This window comes from Silene latifolia, chromosome 9 (genome assembly GCF_048544455.1).
Source record: "Silene latifolia isolate original U9 population chromosome 9, ASM4854445v1, whole genome shotgun sequence".
Classification (NCBI taxonomy): Eukaryota; Viridiplantae; Streptophyta; class Magnoliopsida; order Caryophyllales; family Caryophyllaceae; genus Silene; species Silene latifolia.
Window position 1 is genome coordinate 24572554 of NC_133534.1, and position 19664 is coordinate 24592217.

The 19664-nt window shown below is 37.8% G+C and overlaps 1 protein-coding gene across 1 annotated transcript; it reads right to left on the minus strand.

Annotated features, from left to right (window-relative positions):
- Nucleotides 1–10456: 10456 nt before the first annotated feature.
- On the minus strand, nt 10457–11635 carry LOC141600733 (polygalacturonase inhibitor-like). Its single transcript, XM_074420979.1, has one exon. It carries the CDS (start codon nt 11633–11635, stop codon nt 10457–10459), a length of 1179 nt encoding a protein of 392 aa, XP_074277080.1.
- Nucleotides 11636–19664: the final 8029 nt, after the last annotated feature.

Below are 19664 nucleotides of genomic sequence, written 5' to 3' on the forward strand. Positions count from 1 at the left end.
TGTTGCGGTTTGGTTATTATGCTCTTATTGAGATGATGTTGGATGAAAGAATGAAGGAGGAAAAAGAATTGAGAAAGTTGAAAAGAAAGAAAAAAAATAGAAAAGAAAAGAGAAGAAAAATGATTCGAAAAAAAAAAAAAGAGAAACAAGTTCGATACATGGTCGATCGACTGGACTCATTGGTCGATCGACTGAAGCCCGAGAAAAGAAAATAAATCACACGGTTGGTATTTTGATTAGTTGGTGATTTTATTCCCATGCTTTACTATCATCATTTGGGGAATTACAATTATATCGCAGTTTGTGAGATTTGTGCTACATTTGCACCGTTTCATCGATTTAATTTTGAGTAAGGAAGAGGATGTTGTCATATGGTTTTGTTTGGGCACTAGCTTGGCCGCCTATACCTCCACATTCTCGTAATTGTTTTGCCCTTCTTACCCATTACCTCACATATCCATATTTACCTCGGTATGTGTCATGGTCATTTGTTGGTTGGAGTGCGTATGTACGGTTGTAGAGATTATTTTCATATTAGACTGCAGGAATGTTCTTATAGGTCGTAGTTAGGTGAGTGTCACTATAAAATTTACTTATTTCTATCTTTTACATATATTCACCCGTGCTTATGTGTAATATGAGCGACCCGTGAGAGTCCGAATTGATAAGTCTCTACAGTTGACGGTTCAGCAGTTTTTAACGACTTCATAACGCGTTTGCACGATTCATATTACTAATTGATTGTTAGTTGTTGCATTAAATTGGTTTAGGCTTTACATGTTGCATTTCGCTCTGAGATTGAACTCGTTCCATTAGGTTTTAGAATCGAGTATAGTTCTTGCTTGGGGACAAGCAACGGTTTGGTTTGGGGAAGTTTGATGCGTGTCTAATATATGATGTTTTGCACCTCATTTCACACGCATTTCAGAGCTCAATTAAGTAGTTTATGCTACTATTTTCCCTGTTTCGTGTATTTTCTTCCTTTTCGTGTGATTTTGTAGGAATGTGAAGAATATGGCGGAAAATGGACCGCATCCGTCCCTAAGTACTTAGCATTGCATTTGACATGGAGTAGTGACTCGGGAAGCGAACTTGGTGCGCATTTCAAGGCCTGAAAGACATTTTTTCAAGAGTCTCAGAAGCGAATTACCAGCTACAGCAGTCTATAGACTGACCTACATGGTCTATAGACCGTCAGAATGCTTCTCGACATTGCAGCCTTATTCAGATGGCCATATCTCGAGTTCTAGACATGATAATCAAAATAGTCCAATTGGAGGTGAAAGCTTATCCTCTTATCTTTCCAACGCCGCGTAGAACGTCTGATTTGACCAAGTAACGAAGAAATGGCAGCTGTTTTAAGATCGGTGCGCGTTGCAGGAATTATCAGAAGCTACTGTACAGCGCCTGTGGTCGATCGACTGGCCTCAGTGGTCGATCGACCACTCCACGAGCTGATACGCAAGTTAAAAGATCGAGAATTCCAAAGCCCATTTTATTCTTAGGTTTAGAAATAAGAACTACGTTGTATTCCTATATAACGCAGCTTTAGTTTTCAGAATAGGCATCAAGTTTTTTATCATTAAGTTCTTATCATTAGTTTAGGGAAATAATTAGGGTTTGGTTTTCGAGTTTAATCATTCAATACAATTCCTTTCGTTCGTGCTTTTGATCTTCTTCCTGCAATTCTTCTATTGGTATTCCTTCGTTCCATAATTTCAGTTTTATTGCCTTATTTCGTTCGTAGCTAGAATTGCTAGAATAGTTTTCCATAAGCCAAATTATCGTTTTATGCTAGTCTTTTGTTTAATTATTTCAATTATGAATTCTTATGCTTTAATTCCGAATTTTATTGTTGTTATTATTTTCAGTATGTGTAGCTAAATCACCTTTGCTAGGATGTAGGCGAGCTATTAGCGTAGATGGCATTAGAATAGGTGACCCCCGGATTAGGGTTTGGTCGATCGACTGGGGTAGCTGGTCGATCGACTGGGGTAGCTGGTCGGTCGACTGAGTCGGTTGGTCGATCGACTGGGGTAGCTGGTCGATCGACTGACTTTGTGTCTGATTTGCTTCGTTTAATTCGTTAAGTGAAATATCTATCATTGAGACCTAGCGGAGACTTCTTAGATGCTTAGCTTAGACCAACCCGTAGATCAAAAGATAGGGAAGGACTTAAATTAACGAATTAAGACGGCTAAATTGCTAGATCGAAAGATAATGTAATTTAGGCATTAGGATCACTAGTCAAGAACGAAAGTTAGCATTAGTGACACTTAGGGACTAATAGCATAGACCGAGAGGGGCTATTAGTTGACTTGGGCCGAGAGGACTTGTCATACCCATCACCCACGACTGTATTTCGAGACCTACCTAGACTTTTGTGCCATCGAAGCTGTAGTGACCCGATCATCCTAGCTCCTTTTTATTATTTGATTCTCATCATTTATTTTCATTGCTTGTTTTTTTTACTTATTTATTTCATTTGCCTTAGAATTAGCTAAAAATCAAAACCCCCACAACTGTTACCCGATAGACTGAAATATAGAAACAACTATTATCTCTCTACCTCCCTGCGGATCGACCCTTACTACCGCTTGCTAGTAGTAGTTTAGAAATTATAAATATTATTTTTGATACTTACTTCGACAGGTATCAGTGACCTCCACCCAACTATATAAATGATTCCGAGATCCATATTCATATTAATACGGGCACGGTGAGCCGATTCATCCCTTATTAATATAACTCGGTGGATTAACTCTTTAATCGATTCTACTTTTAGAACTCTCGGTCGATAAAAATTACTCTAATTCTCATCTTTAGCCCGGAACACATGCGACTACGGTCACGAATACTTCCGTTGAGCTCAGTCCAAATTTCGATGTAATAACATTTTACTACCCCACTTCGCCAATGTAACAAGGTTTGTATTACGGTGAAGCCGGATTAACTCCCTTATGAAATTGGTACTTCATGGGTTTCTACTATTTGGTAAGGCTATATCTCAATTATTATATGTGAGAGGTCTTGTCAATTTATTATCTATCACGTTTTAAGTGAACTAAAGTGGTGATCTACGATAATTATAATTGACACGGTCGATGACTCAATATGATATGCATGTGTTGTTATGGCGATTGGCAATGCATACAACATATTAAAAGAAATGCAAAGCAATAAATAAAATCCTTAGTATGACTTTCCTAAAATAGAAAATCAAATAATCTATTACATATTCGGAAACCAACTCCTTTGGTCCCTTGAATCTTCAAGTGGCACGCCTCCCAAGACACCGTCTTCGTCGGATCACCTTTCCGAATGGCACCGTCTTTGAAGATACTTCATAATTACAAATAATAATAAAAATACAAAGCTATTCCTATTATACATTTGTAAAATGGAAAAACTAATAAAATAAAAATAAAAATGATACGAGATCACATTAAATTACAACCGAATCAATATTCCCTTTCATTACGAGTAATATCGATTAAAACTAAGGCCATACTAAGATAAAATTACATAATTCAAAATTATATAAATAAAAGACATTCAACAATTGAAATATGCAGCATTATTATATGTACCAATCATGCCAAATGATGTGCCAAATCGCCCTATTTAACTTATGTCGTATATATAACCCGGTTTTATGGAAATGCGTGATAATAACCTTTTAAAATCATTAATTAACACTTAAATCACATTTAACCTCAAGTTAATTATCCTAACACTTTTTAGGACTCAAAAATTAGTCATCACTCAATTTTTTGACAATAATTCAACTTGATTTAATTTATGCTCATTTTTGACCTTAAAATCATAATATTTATGAAATAAATCCAAATTAAATTATAAAAGTTTCAAAATTTGAATTTTAAATTTTTGAACATTCTGGTATAATTACATGACACTTATAATGTCAAAAATCATGGTTAAAATTTTCGAATTAATTTTGGGAAAATATAGTTGTATTTTATCGATTTTATCTCATAAAATATTTAAAGTATCCAAACATTACTCCAATAATTTTTACAACCTTAGATATGATTAGTGGGATATTAATGCAGCTTAAACAAATTTTTTCAAGCCATGCAATACGTTTTAGCTAATTTTGCTAAAATAGTCACTATTTATGCCATTTTTATTTTAAAAATCCATAAATCAGGCTAAAAGAGATATTTTAATCTCGAAATTTACATACTCTCTTTAAATTATGCATGTGACATCATATTAAAAAATCATGGCTTAATTCGAAATTTAACTATTTTTAACCATTTTACCTCTATTAATCCATTTTTATCTCATAAAAATCATAAATCATGCAATATTAATCCAATTAATACAAGTTCTTACACACAACTTGTAAAATATGCATGTGAGGTCATATAAAATTCCAAGGTCAGAAACTTAGTTTTAATATTTTTAGCATTTTAATTCCCATTTTAGTCATAAAAATGTAATAAAATGACCAAAAATCATTAAAATGAGCAATAAATTTCCATAAATCATAAAAATGACCTAAAAACATTTTAGGACCAGAATATATAACATGCATGGTGATTTCGTGGCTTATTCTTATAAATTACAAACTTTTAGTTTTATATGTTAACCTTTTAACTCGGAAAAACAATAACCGATTATGCATGCAACATCCTTATACTCTGATACCACTTGTTAGGTTCATATACCTATTATTAGACTCCTCTAATAGTGAACTAATTAACTTGTTAATTATATGTTCTTTAGATCTAGTGCATGCATAACAAATGAAAGATTTATAAGAAAAACAATGTCCCTTACATTGGTAGTAGGTTCGAAAATATGGGCACAAGTAAGCTCACCTTCCTTCACTTATTCTTGAGCTAAATATGATGGATGATCCTCCTAAGACTCCAAGTATAGAAGACACTCCAATAAGTTGCACCCAAGATTAATCCCAAAAATTCCTACTAATATTAACTAGATATGTAGTAGAAATGTAACCTTAATAATAGTAATATTTCTTTTATTACTACCTCTAGTAATAGATTGATGTGTATTAGTATTTGTGAGAGTTTTTAGCAATTGCATGTGAGGGAAAACTATAGAGAAAAACAAGCAAAGAACAACATGAAAAATGAGCAACTAATGCTCTATTTAGAGAGCCAAAAACCGGTGGCCTCTCTCCCATGTAAGGAATCATTTTGCTTTTGTTTTTACTCTTTTGTTTAGTTTAGGTTGAGTGTAGGGAACATATGTGTAAGATGTAGTATGAAAAAGCTAGTGTGATATGTCACAATCACACTATAATCAACACAAACAAAAGACAAAAGAGCATCTTTTATTCTCTTCATTTGGCCGAAAATATGGACTCATTTTGGTCCATTTTTGTCTTTTGTCATTTGTCCCACAAATGCTTATAAGTCATATGTTTAACTATCTTACATAATTAATTATTAATGTAATCATTTAACACTTAAATATTACAATTAATAATATAATATACACTCTACTTTTTGAGTACTATACTACCATTATATCAACATATAATGGGTCTCATAATTACTAGTTAGTTAAAATTACAACTTCTTGTAACTTTAAATAACTAATTACCTTTACCTCTAAACTTATATAATATCTCAACTAATTTAGTAATTTAACACTTAATTACTAAATTAAATCTTATTTAATCACATTACAATAAGACGTAAAATTGCACTCCCATAATTAAGGAATTAACTAATCTGTATCGCATACAATTAATTAAATATCTATTTGGGCCTCATCCTATAGGTGTGACCTAAAGGGATCAACTGACCATCACCGTCATACGACAGTAATGTCAAACTCTAGTTAGCCAATCATTACCGATTAATGACGATCAATCGACTATATAAAGAATCATCCCTCACGTATTCTTAGTATGAGATTTAATTATGATATTAAATCATGTGATCGCACTATTGTTGAGGACAAATTTCCCAATAGATTTGCCTATTCACTTTTGGGGAAAGTGTATATTGACCGCAGCCTATTTAATTAATAGGACACCCACCCCATTACTTCACGGCAAAACACCCTACGAGATCCTATATGACAAACGGCTAGACCTGACCAATCTTAGAGTATTGGGTTGCCTCTGTTATGCCCATAACAAAGATAAACCACACGATAAATTTGGGGAACGAGGTAAGCGGTGCGTTTTCCTATGTTATCCTCACAGTAAGAAAGGATGGAAAGTATATGATTTGAAGGATAAATATATGTTTGTGTCGCGAGATGTGCGTTTCTTTGAACATGTTTTCCTCTTCTATACTCCTTCCCTCGACATTCAGCAATCAGAACAGTCCAAAAGTGGCAACCTTCCACTTGATGACATTGCTTTGGTGAACGATGACACCAGTATTAGTGTTCATAATGGTGTCGACATTCTGGGAGAAGAGGGAGCTCATGTCGATAGGGGGAGTGAAGAGGAAGCAACAGTTCGTGATGATGAGGAAACAGGTGCCCCTTTCGATGTAAACGAAACACCTGTAGTCCTTGATGTCGGGACTGATGTTGTGGACGAAGTGGAGGAATAGAGACTTGGGCGAGGAGCTCGTGAAAGAAGGGAACCCGCATGGAGAAAAGACTATGTATGCAAGTCAACGAGAATTGTCACACCCCACAACGATGCTCATCACGGTTAGTCGAAGTCCACGAAGTCAGGTACTCGATATCCTTTGATCAATTATGTTATTACAAATTGTTTTTCTAATTCCCATAAAGAGTTTATAGCAACTATTGATGCAATTCGAGAGCCTAAGCATTATAATGAGGTGGCTAAACACGCAGAATGGAGGAATGCAATGCGAAATGAAACTGAAGCTTTAGAAAGGAATGGGACTTGGGAAATCGTTCCTCTACCAAAGGGGAAGAAACCCATTAGATGTAAATGGGTGTATAAAATTAAGTACAAAGCAGACGGGCACATTGAAAGGTATAAAGCAAGGCTCGTTGCACAAGGTTTTACCCAAATTGAAGGGGTCGTTATCATGAAACTTATGCGCCGGTAGCAAAGATGACTAGTGTTCGTTGCATGTTGGCAGTGGCCGTTGCCAAGGGATGGAATATCGAGCAGTTGGATGTGAATAATGCCTTCTTGCATGGAGACTTAGAAAAGTAAGTATACATGAGAATACCGCAAGGTTTCAAAAAACAAGACAGAAATCAAGTATGCAAGTTATTGAAGTCGATATATGGTTTGAAACAAGCGTCTCGAAATTGGTTTGCGAAATTAACCAAGGCACTTCTCAGGTACGGTTTTGTGCAATCACTAGCGGACTATTCGTTGTTTACATATAATAAAGACGGGAAATTTGTTGGAGTTTTAGTGTATGTGGACGATATGATAGTAGTGAGCAACAATAGTACTGAGTGTGGAGTCTTTAAAGCTTTTCTCGACAAAAATTTTGGGATCAAAGATTTGAGTCGATTAAAGTACTTCTTGGGCATAGAGGTTGCGCACGGGGCTAAAGGATTGTTTCTCAACCAGCGGAAGTATGCTTTAGACATTATAGAAGAGGCGGGAATGCAAGGGGCGAAGCCTGTGCACACGCCAATTCCGCAACATCATCGACTTCCTCTAGCTAAGGGGTACGTTCTAAAGGATATCATGAAATATCGACGGCTCGTTGATAAGTTAGTGTATCTCACTATCACACAACCAGATTTGGTCTATGCGGTTCACATGTTGTCGAGGTTTGTTAGTGAACCACGCAAAGAGCACTGGGATGCGGCCTTGAGGGTAGTTCGATACATAAAAATAGGAGCGTTTGGTTCGGGGGCTTTAGGAAAGGGAAAGAGAATCAAATGGGATGATTCCATTTGTTGTTGTTTGTTTGACACAATCAAAGGGTAACCCATACCCTCCCTTACCCCCAAAACCATACTCACCCATACCCCTCCACCCCTCCGGTAACCCCATAACCCCCTTTCCCTTCTACTCCCTTCCACCACTGCCACCAACACAAACCATCAACCACTTCCACCAACACCCATCGTCAACCACTTCCACCAACACAACCACCATCGGCGACGCCGGCGGTCCCTCTTTCCGGCCCACTCACCGGCGCACTCACCGGCGCTCCACGCCACCCTTCCTTTCCATTCGGACCCATATCCCCAACCACTAAACACCACACCAACACCTTCAATAACTTTCCCACCCCATCGAAACTCCCTCCCTCGCCGGTAACCTCTCTTCCCCAACACCAGATCTTGTGTATATTAGGACGAGGGAGGAGTTTCGTGGGTGGTGGCTTATTTTTAATTGTTTGTGAGGCTTTGGGTTTTGGTGTCCAACAAGGGATATGGGAACAACGAGGTGGTTGTCGGTGAGAAAACGATGGTGGGCCGTCGGCGACACTACTATTGGTGGTCTCGATGTGGGTAGTGGTGACAGGTGGTGCGTGATGGCGGTGGCAGGTGGTGGAGTTAGTTTTAATGGTGACGATTCCCTTTCTCTTTCATATCCAACCAAACAATAAAGGATATTAGGGGTGATCCCATACCTTTCCCCTTCTTACCCTTTCTTGATTTCATTCCCTTACCCTTTCCCGTACCAAACGCCCCCATCCTAGTAAAGGTATTGTCCTACGTAAAGACTCGGATTTACAATTAGGGGTATATTGTGACTCGGATTATAGTAGTTGCCTGCTGACCAGGAGATCATTAAGTGGCTATTTTGCATCGCTGGGATCGTCACCTATTTCATGGAGAGCAAAGAAGCAAGTGACGGTAGCGAAATCAACGGCCGAAGCCGAATACCGTGCGATGGCAGGATCAATAAGTGAACTTATTTGGTTAAAATCCTTTCTTGCTTCGCTAGGAGTGTTTCATGTGAAACCAATGAGTTTATTTTGCGATAATCAGGCTGCAATTCATATTGCAAAAAACCCGGTTTTTCACGACCGAACTAAACATATTGAAATTGACTGTCATTTTGTCAGGCAACATTTGGTTAGCAAGAACATCAACGCTCTACACATTCGAAGCAAAGAGCAAATAGCGGATTTATTTACTAAAGCTTTAGGAGGCGAGGCGTTTGATCACTTACAACGCAAGTTGGGACTTGGTCTACCAAGTGCTCTAACTTGAGGGGGAGTAATAAAATAATATCTTGTGATATTATTCGATCTTGTGTATATTGTATTCCTTGAAGCTCAAGTCGTATAGATTTCGTCTTAGGAAAGTTAATATCATGTTTCTATTATTCTTAGAACTAGTTACCTAAACATGAGATATGCTAGGTTTTGTGTAGCTTGTATATATGTACGATGCATCCATTGGAAATAACCATCCATGAGGTAAGGGATTCCAACGAACAAATAGTTCGACATTCGAGGGTCTCGGCAGCGGAATAGGTATATCAAATTTATTAAAGACTTTTTTCGTAGTCTCGAACTGATTAAAGAGGAAATCCCGACGCAGATAATGATTATCATTTTCTCGCCCAAACACGATATTTTTTTTCTCCATCGCCAAATCCACGAGCTTGTGACAAGGAAATAAATAGGGCCAATCGCTTATAGAAACCTCCACATCGTTATTAGCATTCTTAGTTAACCAATCTGAAAACGAGGTCGTATAGAAGAAAATATTAGAAGGAGCAGTACCCATCAACTCCCATATTTATCGAGAAATTGAACACAATCGTAAGAGATGCTTTGTATTTTCTTCCTCTTCGTTGCACCGTGGACATATAGGTGATGAGTGGTCATTTGGCCCCACTTTCCCCCTTCTTCCCTATACATTTTGTCCGAAATTTAAACGGTATCCGTATTTTTTATTGGGCTAGGTCTGTTTTGGAACTTTATTAGGTCATTCTGTATTAGGTCTTAGAGAGTGTTATATAAACTCTTTAAGCCTCTACCTAACAGTCATGCTTATCATACAGTCTGACTCTGTAATCTGAAAAACTCCTCACATAACTCTCTCTCTCTCTCTCTCTCTCTCTCTCTCTCTCTTCTGCCCTGTAGACGTAGCTAACACACCGTTAGTGAACCACATAAATCTGTGCTTTTATCACTTTATTGTTCTTTTATTTGTTCTTTCTTGCTTCCGTTATAACACTTTTTTGTGTGTAAAGGAAGTCTCACGAACGATCAATTTTAATATTGCGGTGATTCTAATGCAAGGTCATCAATACCATCTTTTATGGCTTTAATTCCAACTAAACTAAATTTTACTTAACATGTGCATAATCACTAACTATTTGCACGTTGAGTTGTTTTTCCATAGTTAGAGTCGTTTTTCCTTAGTCAACCATGTAAAGTCAACTCTTTATTACTATGCCGAAGTACAATATGATTACAATAACCGAAGCCAAGAAAAATGAAAAAAACAATAAAAATCAAAAGAGATTGAAAAGTCTAAAGAAAGATGAAGGTAATTGAAATTTAACTAACAATTTTGATTCAAAGCTCTGCAACTATTTACAAGCAGGTAATGGACCACCACATAGACACTTGTTATGGGAGAAAAAAACCGGGTTAACCCGTTTGAGATGTCGACCATTTGGGATTGGACCACATAGTTCATTGTAAGTGATATCGACGTAGTTATCAAAATAATCTCTTAATCGATAGAACAATCTGGGTAATCTCCCATATATGTTATTATGGCTTATATTGAAGAAGGATAAACTTGGGGCTAAGTCCACATTCGTAAGATCGAACTTGAATCGATTGTTGCCTATGTCTACCTCGGTTACACCCTTGTTGCTTTTGTCTATCAAAAATGTGGCGTCCCCGGTTAGTTTATTGTTACCGAGCCTAAATATGGCTATGCTGCCACCTGCGAGAGATTTAGGGACTGGTCCGGTTAATTGATTGTTAAAAAGATATATGTAAGTGAGTCGAGTAGGTAAACCTAGAGATGCTGGGATACGACCTGAAAACTGGTTGTTATATAATTCAAGGCCCTGAAGATTATTAAGTCGTCGGCCTAGAAAATCAGGTATTGAACCGGACAGGTTGTTTTTGTCAAGGGCAAGTGTTTGAAGTCGGGTTAAGTGTCCCAAGGATTTGGGTATTGGGCCGGTGAGTTTATTACTAGAGAGGCTAAGGAAGGCGAGCCCCTTAAGGCCACCCAAGAAATTGGGTATTGGACCGGAGAAGTTGTTACAGTAGAGGTCTAAGTAGACCAAGTTAAAAAGACGGCTCAAGAAATTAGGGATCGGGCCACCCAGATTGGTGTTGGAAAAGGTCAAGGATGTGAGATTGGTAAGTTTGCCAACATACCGTGGGATTGGACCGGTTAGAGTGGGCACATAAAAAGCGAGCTCGACAAGGGCGGGAAGTTGATCCAAGAAAGGAGGGATCTTATAGATATCTTCATTCCAAAGGAATGACAGAGATATGACGCGTCCATCATCGTTGCATCGAACGGCGGGCTCCCATGGACCCCACAGGACGCAACATTCGTTGGCAATGTCCCACGAGTTGAGAGAGGGAGGATTTCCCAAGTGCTTTTTAATACGAAGTAGCGTTTTTTTGTCGTCGGGATTGCAGATTCCTGGTAAACCAAGAATCTGAGAGTTAGAGAGTGTGGCAAAATGTGAAATTAGGAGGAAAAGGAGTAACACAAGTATGTGGATGAGTGGAGTCATAGTGAGTATGGTGTTTTGATGCTCTTTTGATTAAAACAGTTATTGAGCATATTAGAAACCTAGATGATATGATCAACTTTATAAGCAAGGTGAGTGCATTTATGATCATTACAAAAATTAAGGCTGGCTTTGTTCCAGGAAGGTTTCTATAACTAGAGACTGTAATTAACTAGTTAAACCACGTTCCACGTTCGGAACCACCCGTATTAGTCAATGCCCATGTAAAGAATTACTCGTATGATTTCAGATTTACACGACTTTAACCGCGACCAAAGTAGAGATGGGATCTTGAAATGAGTTTGTACCATGTGGTGTATGTGTGAGAACATTGTACGTAATATATACTCCCTTCATTTTGGTCATCATACTTGTTCATTGAGCACTTGTCAATATATGGTCTCCTCTTCTTTTGTGTCAAAATCAAAAGCAACGATTTCTTTCTTTCTTTCTTTGGTGAGAAGGAGGGGAAAGCCCTGAAAGTTAACTGCTAACTATTACACGGGTAATAGCGACCCCAAAAATGTCTTGCCTAAGAATAGGACGCAACTCATTTTTTTTTTTGGTGCTTATAGGACGCAACTCATTAAAAGGGACATCTAGATACGTAAGTATAGTGCTCGAGTGAATCCCTCGATTGGCTACCCCGGATGAAATCTTGACATCGTCTGATTATCAATGTCGGGTTATTACTTACAAACTGATCTTCGTTGATAAGTATTACACATGGAGAGTTATCCAAGTTTACTAACAACTTTGTAATGCGGAGATGCTTAGCTCTTTCCAAGCCGTTAAGCAGTGCGAGTAGTTCTGCTTTCATGGATGTTCAAACCTCGCAAGAAAAGTGATAAGCCTTGACAAAATTACCAGTTTCATCGCGAAAAATTCCACCACCCCCAACTAGGCCTCGGTTCCCTTCCGAAGTTCCATCGGTACTTAACTGAATCCATCCATGTGGTAGGGGATTCCAACGAACAAATAGTTCGACATTCGAGGGTCTAGGCAGCGGAATAGGTATATCAAATTTATTAGACTTTTTCGTAGTCTCGAACTGATTAAAGAGGAAATCCCGAGGCAGAGAGTGATTATCATTTTCACGCCCAAACACGATATTTTTCTTCCATCGCCAAATCCACGAGCATGTGACAAGGGAATAAATAGGCCAATCGCTTATAGAAACCTCCACATCGTTACTAGCATTCTTAGTTAACCAATCTGAAAATGAGGTTGTATAGAAGAAAATATTAGAAGGAGCAATACCTATCAACTCCCATATTAATCGAGAAACTGAACACAATCGTAAGAGATGCTTTGTAGTTTCTTCCTCCTCATTGCACCGTGGACATATAGGTGATGAGTGGTCATTTGGCCTCACTTTCCCCCTTCTTTCCTATACATTTTTTCCTAAATCTAGACGGTTTTGACCTCTTTAGCTTGCATTTTGTAGTTTTAGTCCCGTACTACGAGTTTATATCTTTTCATGCAGGTTTGGGACCTGAAAGGACTAAAGAAGCTAGCTAAGAACATCATGGGACAAGTATGGAAAAGAAAGTTGAAGAAAGGCGTAAAAAGGCTCCCAGCCGGTCGGCCGGGCCGGCTGAGAGTCCCTCCTGATAGCCAGTTCAGTGACGGCAGCCGGTTGGCCGGCTCATCATACATGGCAACTCAATTTTGGCTGAAAGTTATAGCGGGTTTTCAGCCCGTCAAGGACCGGCGGCCGGCCGACTGGCCGAGACCTCTCTTCCCCGCATTTCTATTTCCTTGCAATTTTCGGCCCATTTATTTGTAAACTATAAATACCCTTCCCCTAATTCATTTTAACACACAACCCTAGATTTATATTTTTCCTTACCAAGTTTGAATCTCTCCTAATTAGTTTGCTAATCCTTCCTTAATTAGAACAAGTTTTTCAATAATTACTTCATTATTAGCACTAGAAATTGGGTTGTAACAAGATTGAAGACTTCTCCTTTCTTATTTCAATCCAAGTTCCTTGCTTTGCTATTGAATTGGTATAATTTCTCTCCTTTATTTCATTTGTTTACATTTGCTTTCTATTAAGTTTTGTTTAGTTGTTTATGTTAGAATTCTTCTCTTTGTGGTTTGATTGTTGTTTTTCTCTCTCTTGTTCATCTTTTCCTTGTTCACCATTGTTGTTTTCATCCAAAGATTGAGTCTTTGGGTTTCTTGTGTTAAAGATTATGTCTTTTGGTTTAATCCTTACCCATCTTAGACTAATTTGCCTTTCCTAATAATTTTGTTGGTTTATATTTGTCTTGTTTACATTGTCTTGACTAACTTCACCACGTTAACTTTGACGATTATAGTTACAACTTTTTGCAAGAGTCGTTAGATAAAAATTATTTTGATAATTTAAACCAGACACATTAGATAACGTAGTTAAAATTTAATTAAAGAATTAACGATTGAAATTGACGATTAAACTAGAAGGGTGATAATAAATTTAGGTTAAGGGGAATCTAAAGAATGAATACAGTTTTTGAAAAAAACAAAGTAATGTTGAAAATTCAGCTAGCTATGAAATTAGGGGAGAAGAGGTAATTTGAAAAATTTGGCCTAACTTGCAATTGGTTAACTTTTTGATATTAGCCTCATCAAATCGTTTTATATGTCCCTACTTATAAATTTTTTTTTTTATTTCTACTGGTAGATAGACCGCACAAGCAAAGCTGGAGACTACGGCCATGCTCAGTTGAACACCCCCACCCAATTTAACTAGTATCAATATAAAGTCATTGAAATCTGGTATTAATTGCCCAAAATCGGATGAGATTTATTGCTTTAACATCAAACTAACCCTCTTAGCCAAGAAAAAAAACCAAAAAGCACTTGATTAATGTCGATACGATGTTGTTACTAATGGTTTAGGATACCATGCAGATGATGGTGAGCGTTCATTTGTGAGGACAAAGATCGAAGAGGTTGATGAAAAGAACAACTCAGTAAGCTACAATGTTGTCGATGGCCAAGTATTCAAGACTTTTTATAAGAGCTTTAAGCCTAAAGTAGAAGCAATTCAAAAGAATGACTGTTGCATGGTGAAATGGAGTTTTGAATTTGAGAAGAAGAATGAGACCGCACCCGAACCCATTAAGTACTTGGACTTTCTCCTTGGTTGTGCTAAAGACATTGATGCACGTCTCTGCTCTGCTTAGTTGATGGATGTTGTGACTACATTAACGTTTAATTACTATTATCATTCCATAATTTCCATTGCTTAATATGGAAATATATTTTTATATTATGCATGTATATCGTGAAGACGTAAAACCTCATGTTATCTCACGATTTATACCGTGGTTGTATTAATTAATTACCAAATAAATTGAGCCATGAAGTAATATTATAAACTAAGGCCATCCTAATATTAAAAATATACTCCCTCCAATTCCATATTTTCTTCCCATTGTTTGTAGGTATGAGTATTACGGAGATGAATAAAATAAGAATAAAAGAATTAGGTGAGGTTTGGTTATAAGAGAGAGGGGTGAATAATTAGGAGTTAAATAAGGAATTGTGAGCCACAAACATTAAGGAAAATAATAAAATAGGAGTAAAAAAGTTGGGTGGGGTTTGGTGATAGGAGGGAGGGATGAATCAAATATGAAATAGGTATAAAAACAGAAATGGAGAAGAAATGAAATGGATCTAAGCCTCATCACAAAATCTCATTTGTGACGGCGATATCCGTCATCTAATATTGATATCGCTTGCCATAACTTAAGTAACAGCTAGTCTTGCTTGTGACGGGCTAATCCCGTCACAAGCTTGTTACCTCTCACAAAAAGGGAGAGGGGAAAAGGTGGGACACCCCCCATGTGCTTCTCACTCACCTCTCAATGGGCATTTTGTGAGAGAAAACGGTATCCGTCACAAGCTTATGACGGATCGCGCCTCTTCAATGAGATTTTGTGCTTAAGATAAGCTACAAAGACTTTCCTTGAAATGGGTGAACCTCGTTGTACCACTTAAAAACCTGCCTTGAACGAGCCTTCCTTTATTTTAGTTTATTATCTAGTGTAACTCCACATTGACTAAATCTTTCTCAAAAAATGCACAAAATGAGTCAACCCAATTCGCACATCCACTTAATAGTATTACTCTCTTTGGTCAGCAAAGTTAAGCCACAATGGGGGCCATGGGGATTCAAAGGGAGTCTACTCATTCAGTTTGGAACATCACCTGCACATGCAGAATCAGCATTTAAGCTTGACATGATGTTTCAACTTAGAGGCCATGGCAGGAACGACTGGAATGCTCCGAATAGGTCAACACTCGAACCATACATCTGGGTAGCCACAGACTCGGATGCTGAGCTTCTGAAAAATACCGTGGACTATGTCCAAGTGCCGTATGCGACCATCATTGATGGGCAGCAGTCGGCCAGGTCCGAAAGTGTCGATGCCTACAACTAGGTTGTGGCTGTTTTCCAAGCAATGTACTCCTAAAACCCCTACAAAATGTGTCCGTGTCTACAACCAGGTTGTGGCTAAAACTTCCAAGCAACGTCGTGTGTTATTTGTTGAGTGTCAAACTGTGTGTGTCTGTATCCGCCTATCATAAGCAGTGTCGTGGGCCTGTATGAAAAGGCAACTTAAATAAAGATAATGTGTAACCCTGTGGTCTTGTAAGATTTCTAGTACGTTTGTATTAAATATGCAGTTCCTTCTACTAATCTGTTCAGTGGAGATAGTTATTTAAAAAAAAAATTAAAAGGAAGATATATATATATTTAAAAAATAAAAATAAAAATAAAAGCTACTGTTTCATTATAAGATACAGTGGGTAGATCATATAAGAACGGAGGAAGTAATAACTTACATTATGGACCATATCAGGATCGGGGACTTTCTTGGATGTCATAGTTTCTTCGTTAACCCAAATACCTTCACCATGGTCATCACGCATATAGATGCTTTCAGTGTCCTCATGATCAGTGTCAACATCGTCGAAATAAGATACAGTGGTAGAGTGATCCATTCCCTCAAAAACGACATCCTGATCATCATCACTATTATCGGATGGACTACTCCTTCTACTCCTTATAGACAGTACAACAGACCACTTCTTATCCATAGGATCAGTGACATAGAACACTTGTTTAGCTTGGGATGCCATTATAAAAGGATCATCCTTATTATTGCCTACCTTACCCAGATTGACCAACGTAAATCCCATCTTATCCTTTCGGACACAATGGATGTTGTTATCAACCCAGTTACATCGAAACAAAGGCATTGTGAAATCATTATAATCTAGTACCAATATTTCTTGAATAACACCATAATAAAGGCATTTTCCCCAAATAGGCTTTTTATCTTTTGAAGTAGCAAAGTGCATTGCCTCAAATTCAGAACTCACACCACTATTTTGCATTGTGCTCAACTCATCTTGCTCGCGAGGGTAAAAAGTATATCCATTAATGGCAAAAATGCTGTAAAAGGTGACCCTGGCATTTGGACCTAAACCAAGACATAGTAACCTAGGAGAGATGTCATCACCAGTTTGATTCGTACACTCTAAGACAATATTCCTAAACCACTCTGCAAACGTCTTCGTATGCTCGTTTGCAATTCACTTCTCGGTCTTGTTTGGGTGATCGTATTTGAGCTCATCTTTGTGTTGTTGAATATAAGGTTGCACCTCATCTTCGTTGTTTAGCACATACGTATGTGCTAAATGCAATATTTCACGTGTCACAATTTTTTCAACCCGGCCCCTAATACCTTTTCCGGTCATCCAGTCACTATGACGATTCTTAGGAACGCCAATCAACTCCTCAGGGGAGAGATGAGCGTAATAATATGAAAGAGCTTCGTCTAAAATAGCGCGTTCAGCAATACAACCTTTCGGACGATACCAATTAGATGTATAGTCCTTGTAGACTTTCATCAATCTTTCGAAAGGATACTGGTATCTAAAGTACACGGGCCCAAGGTACAAAATCTCCCTAACCAAGTGCATGGTCAGATGAATCATGATAGTGAAGAAAGAGGGTGGAAAATATATTTCCAACTGACAAAGAGAGGTTACAACGAGGTCCTGCAATGAATTCGCGTCATCGGGATCGATGACTTTCTCGCATATGGACTGGAAGAAGAGACAGAATCTAGTTATAACATATCTTACCTTTTCAGGTAAAACGGAACGAATAGCCACAGGTAGTAATTGTTGCATCAAAGTGTGACAATCATGTGACTTTAACCCGGTGAGTTTTAGGTCTTGCATCGACACTAGGCTTTTGATGTTCGACGAATAACCATGTGGCACTTTAATTCCATTAAAACATGCACATAACTCTTTTTTCTCATTCCGTGAAAGGGTATAAGCTGCTGGCGGTAAAAATGTACGATTACCTCTCTTCTGTGGTGCCAACTCTAGCCTAATACTCATCATTTTCATATCTTCCCTAGCTGCGGCGTTATCCTTTGTTTTGTCGGGAACATTCAGAAGGATATTGATAATATTATCACAGACATTTTTCTCAATGTGCATGAAATCGAGGCAATGCCTGACCTCCAGGTCAGGCCAATATGGAAGTTTATCAAAAAATATGGATCTTTTCTTATACCCACGAGTAGACAATTTAGAGCCGCTCTTCTTCCCATAATCTATCTCAATATGCTTTACTTTCTGATAAACTTCATGCCCACTCAAAATTCTAGGAGGTTGACGAAGTTCTTGTCTTCCATTGAATGATTTCTGCATCTTGCGATAACAATGGTCATGATACAAGAACCTCCTATTTCCCATATACACATACTTACGAGAAGACTTCAAGTATTCAGACTCGATATCCTCCCGACACAATGGACAAGCCTCTTTCCCATGAACTGTGTGCCCAGAAAGGTCGCCATAAGCCGGATAGTCAGATATTGTACACAATAACATCGCACTCAAATTGAAAGTTTCGTTCTTATATGCATCAAATACTTCTATCCCACTATCCCACAACATTCGCAAATCATCTAGAAGAGGTTCCAAATAGACATCTATATCATTTCCAGGTTGTTTAGGGCCGGAAATTAACAACGACAACATCAAATACTTTCTTTTCATGCACACATATGGAGATAAGTTATAAATAGCCAACACTACTGGCCAAGTACTATGTTGGCTACTCATGTTTCCGTGTGGGTTCATTCCATCAGTGGACAGCACTAGACGTAAGTTTCTAGCACTACTACAGATACAGGCTATAACAACGGCTAAAAACCGTTGTTATATAAAAAAGCGGACGTTGTTAAAGCGTCCGTTGTAAAAGGTTTTAAAAACGGTTGGTTTTCTTAAGAAACCCGTTGTTAAAACTATTAACAACGGTTTAAAGAAGAAAAACCCGTTGTGGAAAGTGTGACTCAATTTTGGTGGGAAATTTATAACAACGATTACAGTATAAAAAAAACCGTTGTTATAACTAAAGACAACGGGTTTTTCTAAATAACCGTTGTTTGTTTTTTAAAAAAAAAAATTAAATTAAATATTACTAGATGCATGCATAATTACGGCCCGTTATAATTCCGATGTATGCAATATTACTGCCATCCCTGCATATGAATGGACAATATATAGGAATGAGAAGGGTTATAAGATTTGAAGCAGAGAGATATGATGATTATGGCACAACTTCCTAAACATATATTAATTAAAAAATAACTCAAACGACACATTACTTAGTATAAATACATGCATTATCTCAACCATCATTCCATTATCTCACTATCTCCAAACTCTAACTTCTAAAACAAACTTCAATCCCTAATTAATCTTTCAAACAAACACCAAACTTCATCAACAAAATGAATGATACCATCCTTAAGACTCTTACTATGACTGAGCACAACACAAGTTTCATCCGCCGGTTGCTCCACATTGAGGACAGTTTCAGGAGCTACCTTGTGGATGCTCGAGCCGCACTCAAGGACGCCAAAAAAAATGGCTTGACAGAGCAGCAGCAGTTGCAACTATATGACGATATAGCAACTGCTGAACGAAACCTCCAAATAGCTAAGGA

Bases quoted from the DNA above. Each gene is read 5' to 3' on its own strand.
- LOC141600733 (XM_074420979.1), bottom strand. From the start codon at position 11,635: ATGACTCCACTCATCCACATACTTGTGTTACTCCTTTTCCTCCTAATT.